General features: G+C 46.2%; 1 protein-coding gene across 1 annotated transcript in view; it reads right to left on the bottom strand.

Annotated features, from left to right (window-relative positions):
- Positions 1 to 981: 981 nt before the first annotated feature.
- The window catches only part of LOC146182415 (disintegrin and metalloproteinase domain-containing protein 10-like), a 49,433-nt gene continuing 40,684 nt past the window's right edge, over positions 982 to 9,730 (bottom strand). Inside the window, exons 10-13 of the mRNA XM_084575949.1 lie at positions 6,799 to 6,897; positions 4,724 to 4,914; positions 3,802 to 4,007; positions 982 to 1,573 (exon numbers count right to left, since the gene is read on the bottom strand). Of these exons, the coding sequence (XP_084432075.1) occupies positions 1,397 to 1,573; positions 3,802 to 4,007; positions 4,724 to 4,914; positions 6,799 to 6,897 (673 nt within the window). The 3' untranslated portion in view covers positions 982 to 1,396. The remainder of the gene's footprint in view (positions 1,574 to 3,801; positions 4,008 to 4,723; positions 4,915 to 6,798; positions 6,898 to 9,730) is intronic.

Here is a 9,730-nt window from a genome sequence, read left to right as displayed (position 1 = left end):
TTTCTCTATGGACTAAGTTTCGCTTACAGTATACGCCCCTGGGGCATCCACTTGGTCACGGCACGAAAAAAAAAAAATCTGGTTGATATGTTCTCCACTTGCCACCCTCCTTCAAGCGATGAAATATGTCTATTCTTCAGCGTCACATGCTTATCAAGAGCTCAGATAAGTGAGGATCAATTATGCTTGACTGCACGCTGCCTCCCCAGCCAATGCTGCCGTTAAGAATAGGGCAGTGGTTTTGTCAAGATGCTCCAGCAGCAGATTTTTGTAGCTGCTCCATCCTTGTAGCTTGTATAAAGGAAAGAAAATTTGATTTGGTATATAACGGAGCGACGGCATTTTCAGGATCCTGCCAGCGAAAAGGTTTAGCACAACGCAATTTACATTCCGCTGCCGGATCCGCTACGCAGGCACCCGGCTGCGACTGCGAAGTCATTCACGCATGCGCCACAATACTACCCGTGCAAGTGCATAGTGATAGCGCAACGTAAACCGCGCAATGCCAAAGCTCACCAGTATCTGAGGTCCAAAATTATTTACGCGAGACCAAGACAGGTCGAGACTGTGAGCGACACTGTAGGAATCCGTTTTCTCTGCGCTGATGTCTAAGGCAACTTGCAATGAAGTTTGCTGTGTCGATCGCCGCGCCGTAACACATATCCTAGCGAGAAGAGCAAATACTTCCGAGGCGGCTTTTTAGGGCGTTTTCACGCCACCTGCATGAGCTGACAGGAATCATAATGCACGCTCTGTCGAAGCTTTGCCTGGCGTGTGTCACATAACTGGGCTACATCCAGAGAGCCTGGGCAAGGACTCCACACGCCTATCTATAATGTTACTGAACATGCTCGGTTGTTTATCGCGAACCAAGCGGTTAACAGCAGCATTTTTTAGTCACGCTGCGGGACAATTGCAGCGCTGCCTATGCAGTGCAGGTTCCCTATACCGACGCATTCGCGGCAATGCACGTTACCGGCGTTATACACTGACACGCACAAACTAAACTCGAGCAAGACTTCAATGTACGCCGCAGAGCGAGCTCACTACCACTCTATTCAAAGCATAATGGCGGAGGCGAGAAAAGTTGCATCGGTGACTCTAAATACGGATATATCAATCCGCGGCGCCATGTCTTGCGACGTAATTAGCTGCTTAAAGAAAAACGAAAATTGCGAACGCTCACTTGGAAACTAAATGTAAAATACAAGCCCCGGTGCAGGTTCAGCACTGGTCAGTCTCGATCAGGGCCGACCAACCGGGCTTGCGACCGCGCCGTTCGCGAACTTTAGGGAAAGCGAGGAGTGCACTGAACACAAGCAGATTACATCCAACGATGGCGTGGCCACCGTCGGTGCCTAAATGAGGATAGCAAAGGCGCTCCGGGAAATGGGTTCTAGACTCTAAGGAAGTCCTTGAAGAAGTCCAGCGGGTGATTCACGGTGTCGCTGACCTTCCTGTTTGAGCGCCTGCGTGGGTTGCTGCTGGGCACGTGAACCGCACACGCCCGGATGATGACCAGAGTCAGCAGGCCGCTCAGCGCCAGGACCAGAATGCCGAGGAACCAGTAACGCTGCAATGAGACGAGATGGATAATGGGGCTGCAGCAACCTGTAAAGGAACTCTGACTGAATTTGATTATTAATATCCTACGTCCCTTAAGTAATACCCAGAAAGGGGCCCTTAAAGTGACAAATGAAATGAAATAAAATTAAAGTCACGTCAACTGAGTAAAAGCCCGTTCACACTTGCGACTGCCGGAGGTCGTTCGACTATTCTGGTCAAAAATCGACTGTCGCAAATGGTCGAAAAGCACTGCTAATATCTGCAGAATGATGACTGCTGGTCGCACATCGGTAACCATCAGCGACGCAAATGAAGTGAACGGAAGTTAGTTCTACATCCGGCGTCTCGTTGCTGGTGAAAAGTGAAGATCGACAAATCTCGTTCCGGGCGATTAAGGCCGATTCTGGAAAGAGATCCGCGGGGCGCTCTTGTAAGTGTGAACATCAGCCGAGCTGAGCGCCTTCCTGGTCGCAATCAACAGCCGGTCGCACGCTTTTGCGACTCGAAAGGCCTTAGGACGTAGTACCGACTACCCCAGTAAAACTGACTCAGTTTGCTTCATCCGGGAAAGCACGGTGGAACATTTGACAGCGCTCGGAAAGCACTCCCGCTACGCCGCTCTACTCCGGCGATTCCGAGGTTCGTGATGCGGACGCTTCCTTCCTGTTATTCTGCCAGCATGCGAATGTCAGGGTCGTTTGCTACTTAGTTTCATACGGGAATGAGCCACGTTTGCTCTTACTAGATGAAATACGTATTTTGACTGAATTATTTCGCTTCTTTGGAAGTGAAAGCTTTCCTTTTTATTGCGAAAGCAATACTACGGCAGCCAAAGTGAGACCTCGAGTTGCCGCAGCTACGCCCTGAAGAGGCGTAGGTATACGGTCTCCTCATAAAAAAAAACAGCCTGTCATGACATTTAAATTCACGTTACCCCTATGCCACGGGCAGGAACTGCCAACTCGAGTTGCCCCTTTCATATGGGAGAGCGACATCGGAATCAGCCGGCCAGAACCGCTTGCATTCTCGTTACCCTATACGACACGCAGGCACATCCATACGGCTTGGTTGAAGCGTGACTTTATATGTGGGCTGGTAGCTTACGCTCTCGCGTCATACCCTTAAAGGATGAGCTTAAGTGTCCCCAATAATGTAGCACCTTACACTGATAGGGCGTCATAAGGGAATAATGTAGCAGGCAAACGAAGCTTCCGCCGTTGCTTTCGCAATTCAACTAGGGTTAGCCAGAGCTAAACCACAACTAATTTTTTTTCTTTTTTTTTCTGTTTTATTGCAAAATTGTAGTTATATTTAGTTTAATGATGCTAATTTTTCATTGACTACTATTTATTTTATAGTTAATGACTGCTGTTGCAGCGATTTCTTGCTGTTGCCAATATTTCCCTGCGCTGAAACTGAGAATTGATCCTGTAAGATACCAACCAGGAAACGAGGTAAATGCGATCTTAGGAACATTTAATAAAGAAATAAAGAGAATATCGGTTTAATGACTGCTGGTTGAGTGGGTGATGATTGTGCGATGCTAATGTGATACAATTACAAAAACTTTTCACAAAACAACGCACCACATATCACATGATATTCGCTTAATTTCCATCAACATATGACAAAAGTAACTGATGTGTAAACAGCACAAACGAACTAGGATGCATTGCATTTGTAGATTGTAAAAAAAAAAAAAAAATCACACATAACGTAAAGTGAATCCAAAAACAAGGTCACAAGACAAGAAGCACGGTAAACATATCTTTCGCTAAATATATGTGATGTACACACCCCCTTGAAGGCCACGATCGTTAGTCGCTTTCAGAAATTTAGGGACGAAGGATATGAAAAAAAACCCCACAAGGCCACCTTATAGTGTTGCCGATGTGATATATTACTTCAAGCTGTTGCTCTTTGCATCAAGCCTTGTGTCATTCTTTCAGCGGTTGTGTTTGCGGACTTCTATACATACGCCTGACTGCAAAAAAATCTCTTCAGGTTACCACAGCAGGTGCGTTATGTTTCTCTGAAGACGTCGAGAGGTGGCGAGCGACATGGACGCAGCATACATCGAAATGTACAGTTGTCACTTCACAGCTTTTAATTCTATACATGTAGCACTGCCATCACATATGTAATTAGGTGTCCCTGTGATTTTTGTTCACATTTTCGTTTTCTCGACCAAGATTCATCCCAGCTGAGACACACCCTGCATTTATGTGTATATACCACAAGCTCGTTGGGGGCGCCCCGTCGGCCAAACACGAGCCAGTGCAGTCTGGTCAGCGGCCCCTCCGAGTCGATGAAGCTGCACCGCTGAAAGGCGTCACAGTAGCCACGCAGATCGGCACACGCAGCGCCAGGCTCCATCCGTTTGTGGCAGAGGTCACGCATGCGCTCGAACCGGCACGCCTCCATGCACTCGCTGTTTTCCACTGCGGCGTTTCGGGGAGAAGAGGATGAAGAGGCTAAAGGAACTTGCTGGATGGTTGATTTGTTCCAGTCGTAAGCAAAATTTTTTACTCATGGCAACTTGGTGGAACTATACCCACACACTATTCTGCTATTCCCTGTCGACAGAAATAAAGTTTATCCTGCTACTCCTTCGCAGACCGTCGCGGCATTTGACAACTATCTCAACATCAGGACCAAATAAGTGAAAAAGGAATCATGGCGACTTTGTTTTGTTTTTATCTGAGATTCACGAGAAATAAAACAATAGGTAATTCAAGGAGTTGGACCATTCTTACAACCACTGTTTATTTCAAAGAAAAAAAAAAGTGGCAGTGTTCACTACCTAAATAAAAAAAAAATTCGCAGAGACGCAGAGAGATTCCGTCGTGTTGAGAGTCACAGCCGATGCCGCCCCTCTCCCCCCCCCCCCCCCTCTGTATGCCCTGCGTTTATCGTTTATCATAAAAATGTTATGATTTTATGCGTTTATCATAAAAATGTTATGATTTTATGCGTTTATCATAAAAATGTTTATCATAGAAATATCCCGTCAACACGGCGGAAAGACAACACGATGCCAAGAAAAACACTTCTTAAGCGAACTTTCGTGAGCCCTTCCCTCCTGCATGCTGCGCTGCATTTTCATTAGGAGTCCATGGCTGCCCAGAGATACACACTTCAATACCAGTGCGCTCACCCGGTTCCCGGCAGGCGATGAGGCACATGTCGGCGTCCGTCACGAAAGGACCGGTGAGGAAGCACGGCTCCAGGCCGAAGCGTACGCACACCGAGCGCAGGCAGTCCCCGGCCTCGCACAGCTGCGTGCCGCGGTTGCACACAGTGCCGTCGGGTTTCGGAAGCGACGGAGGGCAGACGCCGCTCTCGCCTCTGTGCGGTTCGTGTGCCGTCAAGGCACCAAACACAAGACGGCGAGAACTGGGTTAGACTGGAAAAGCCTTCTCGGATAGCGCATTCAGAAAGCCATGCCTGCAAAGCGTGCGTCCTTCCATTTCTCAAATAGCGGGTATTTGTCTTTTTTTTTTTTTTTTTTTCATTTAGCAACTATAACCGGATGGGCAAGAAATATCCCGAGGCACCTGGGATGGAGTTCTTCATGGTAGGTTCGCTACGTATCAACAAGCAAACGACAATGAAAATGTGATTAATGAAGGGGTATGTATAATACCGAACAGCAGAGGTCCAATGTGGTGGATGAAACCTACCGCCACTTCTCTCGGTCATGTTAGATGACCACCAACTCCTGCGCACCTATAAATTTGGCCATATTACAAGCTCATGACATCACACTTAGCCGAACAATCATGCACGGCCATGCAACTTGCTAACTCGTCATGATATGGGCTCTCATGACATCACGAACGGGTAACCATCATCGCTCTGTTGCACCACCTATAAAGTCGGCCGGTCGTAGTCCACCGACTACTAAGCGCTCAGCCATGTCCTGCGCGATTGTGACGTCAGGCAGTTAGCGACCAATTATCTCTCGCCCGTGTCCCTAACAAGTCTGTTATACCACGTGCTCTTGCGACATCACACTTCCCGCCGGCCAATCAGCGCTCGGCGATGCCACTTGCAACTCGACCACGAAAGTTCATGATTGGTCAAGATTATGGTCACAAGGCTAACGAGAAGAGTTAAGGTTTTGAGGGCCACGCAGAGATCTATGGAACGAACAATGGTAGGTATGACGCTAGAAACAGGGAGCGCGCCGAAAAGGTCAGGAAGCTAGAAAAGGCGAATTAATGACACTCTGGTTTAAATCAAGAAGAACTGAAGATTAGCAGGTCATGTCATGAGTAGGAAAGATAATCGATAGTCTCTAAAGGTGACAGTCTGGATTCCTGGGGAACTTAAGCGTACCAAGCGGCAGCAGAAATTTCGGCAGGCTTACAGGATGTCCCCATTCCCTCGCCTCTGAGGTGGTGGGCAGATGAGGCTATACTACCGAACAACTCTGTCTGGCACTTCAGCGAAGGCTACACGGGAAAGGGAAGGTGACAGGCTCTTGTGCTCCTGCCGTTGGTAAGTGGGTCATTCGTTGTTCGGTGTCTCATATCTTGAGTCGATTTCGGATGTTAAACCCTACAAACCAAACCATTCGTTGTTCGTGTTGGCACTTCGAAAGGGAAAGAGAGAGATTTAATGGACAGCAGGAGATGTCGGCCTGGTGCTGAGCATAGCATGCTACTCCTGATGAGAGTGAAAAAGAATGAAAAGGGAAGGAAAAAATTACAGAAATCAAACACACACACTTTCACACGCATACAAAGATTACTTTCAAAGGGTCTCTATCAACCCTATGTCTTTAAGGAAAGTTAAGGCTTATGTACTCGTGCCGCCGAAGAACCACCGCACGAGGGACCGCGGGCGTGTTCAAGACGCATGGTTTTGTCCTGAACTAATACTAAATTACTACGCAGTGTCCTTCGGTGCACGATAAACCTTTGGCAGGAGCATACCAAATGTTCGAAGTCTTCCCACAGATCCCATGTGGACCACAGAGGGCTGCTGGATATATCGATTTAAGCGATATCGCATATATATATATATATATATATATATATATATATATATATATATATATATATATATATATGGCGACCAGATATATCGAATGCTGGCGCTGCGTATCACACAAAGCCCACAGTAACACCCGTCACTTGATATAACTTCCACATTTATGGGGCTAAGCTGCAAAATAGGCGCGCGGGAAGACCATGCGGCGAGTGATTCACCGCTCAGTGAGGATACGAGCAGTAGCTCTCGTAGCGGCAGTCATCGGCGGGCCGGCACAGCACCGACGTGTTGTGGAAGGTGCACTTCCGCGTGCAGCAGGCTCCGTTGCTCGGGCTGCGAACATCGAGAAAGCGAAAAGACTACGTTACGTCGAGAAGCAACTTCCAGATACTCCAGTCCAGAGTCCTCGTAGGTGGCTCTTATCGGTTTATTGCGCTGCTTGTAGTGCATATAGGTTTAAGAAGCCTTGCTGTCTTATCTGTGCTGCGTCTGTATTATCCTACGGTATGGAACCAAATGAGCACAGAATATCTTGATGTCTTGAAGTTTCTAACAAGTCTACACAAGATATCTTGTCAGAACATTTACGCGTAACAAACCCTCAGTAACTCTTTGAGGGGCTTGTAAAGATTTATATAAGACGTGATGAAAAAACAGCGCTACAGACGTGGACGGAGGTCCACGTCTGTAGCGCTGTTTTTTCATCATGTCACCGTACCAACTCGCCCAGATGTCTCTTCTATTTGTCTACAAGACGGCTTGTTTTTTTTGCCAGACGACGTGCAGCCATTCAGTATAATGGTTGATGTTCAGTGAAAAAGACATTTGTAGACATAAAAAAGTTTCGAATCCCAGCTGCAGCGGCTACTTTTCGATGGAGGCAAAAAAGGCTGCGATGTCAGTGCATGTTAACGAACTCCAGGTGGTCTAAATTTCTGAAGTTCAATATTAAGGTGCCTCTCATAGCTAAAGTCGCTCCGGGACGTTAAACCCCACAGGCTAAATGTATATAAGTTGTATTTGATATCTCTATATGTCTCGAAAGGTATCTTGTAGTTAAAAACTATGGCTACATTAACTAAGCTACAAGATGTATCTATATGTACATAAATGTCTTGCACCTCTCAAGAAATAAACGTTTAGGAGCAGTCTCAGCAGCCGTCTGAGACGCCACAGACATGTCCTGCCCATGTCCATTTCTGCTTAAGTTCCGCTAGAATGTCGGTAACTTGAGTTATTTCTCTGACCCACTCTGAACTATATGCTCTATAGATACCCATTTATGCGCACTCACGCAAGTGCGATATACATGCCGCAACATTAGATATGCGACGGTTTAGAGGACATGACGTTCGACTGCTCTACCCAACGACGTGGAATCGAATCACGGCTTCGATGACCGGAATCTAATGGAGGTGAAATGCAAAAGGAGCTTGAGTGCTGCACGATGCCCGTTCAAGTTCGAGAACCTCAGATGGTTGAAATTAAACCTGAATACTCTATTGCAGTCATAAAGACGTTAATCACTCATATGGGGTTTATCATTTAGGCGCATGTAGTTCTGGGACTATAAGGTGGCTCAGCTACAGAGCCAGTCAATATACCGTAACAGATTCGAATCCATCATCGTCTGGTTGGAAGGTTGCGCCAAGAATTGAATTTATGTAGTTTATCTAAATTCCTCATGAGTAGGGAATGCAGAAAACTGTAATCATTTCCGTAGTCACCGGTGCAATAAACATGCAGAGGTTCAACTATACTTGAACCAAGTTTCACGAATGTGAGTCATCGGCCGCAGCCGCTGTCGCAATCATACTGCCTCTTCGATCTTGGCTAGCTTCAACGCTTGATAAGAATTGTCGGCAACGGGCTAGTCTATCTTCTCGTTGTTCGATGGTCTCCGCAGCCTGTCTGTTATGGCTGCGATCTGTCTTTAGCGAGATGGCGTATGTACCTACAAGTTAAATGAAGGAGGGGAGCAGATGGAACTTATTCGACAATGTTTGCTGCACAGCGCGAGAGTCTGTTGCAGTTTTACACGAGGCATGATGGACTGCGGCGATACCATATAGTGCTATCGTGCCGGGCACAACGATGAAGACGACGACGTTAGGTGCACGGCGCGCAATGAAACATGCCTTCCACAGATAACGTGGCGTCATCTGTGGAATGCACGAGGTACCAGCCACAGGAATAACTCATAATAATTCAAAATTACGCGAAACTTCCAAAAGAAGGCAGTAGAGCTAAAACTCTAGAAATTGTTTACAGTTTAGGTGGGTGCCGTCAGAAAACAAACGGGGGAGGGGGTAGGAGCCCTTATGGGAAGTGTAAGAAAATCACATGGTCCAGCTATTCAGAGGTATCTAGCATGAAGACACAAATAGCCAACTCCTCAACCCACATAACCATGCACTTCAGATCTTTTGTAGATCCACATAATGTACACTCTGTCAAAAGTCCTGAAGCCAAAGGATTTTCGTCTCAGCCGCAAAATGGAGCCGTCACGCCATCATTAAAGGCCAAATGGCATTTAAAATGCCGGGAAATTTATTATCACAGCAACTAACCGTCTCGTAGCATTTCCCGGCCAATTAGTTTTTTAATGGCACCGTGACAGCTTCATTTTGAGGCTGAGACGAAAATCCTTTGGTTTCGGAACTTTTGACCAAGACTATAATTAATATAAAAATGATCTTTCTCAATGGCCACATTTAGTCCATTCTATACCTAAAGGCTATCCTACTGCCTAAGAATAAACGTCTACAGAATGTCTGCAAATACATGTATTTTCGCAAAAAAGGTATCAGTAGTTGGGCAAAGCAAGACACGCGAGCATGTTTGTGTTTACCCATTTACATATTCTGTATCGAAGCAAGAAATGTTTCAAGTTGTCATGACAGCTAACATTTGAACATAAACTGATTACTGCATTTCACTCTTCATATGTTAAATAATAAATCTTCGAAATTTGAGCTCATTCGGTGCAGTAGATAGTTTGAAAAGTAATTGTTATTATTAATATCGAATATTAATGCAAGTTGAGCCGCTGTCCCAGCGATGGCACCGGCATCGCCGCCGTCATATACAATGGCAACATCCGACTTCTGATCGAATCAGGCAAGTACTGACACATATTTGGTATTAAAAATGCTAACGTCAAAAT

Source organism: Amblyomma maculatum, chromosome 8 (assembly GCF_055883805.1).
Source record: "Amblyomma maculatum isolate TAMU_Amacu chromosome 8, ASM5588380v1, whole genome shotgun sequence".
Classification (NCBI taxonomy): Eukaryota; Metazoa; Arthropoda; class Arachnida; order Ixodida; family Ixodidae; genus Amblyomma; species Amblyomma maculatum.
The sequence above is the reverse complement of the archived record's forward strand: the minus strand, read 5'-3'. Positions and strand labels throughout refer to the sequence as shown.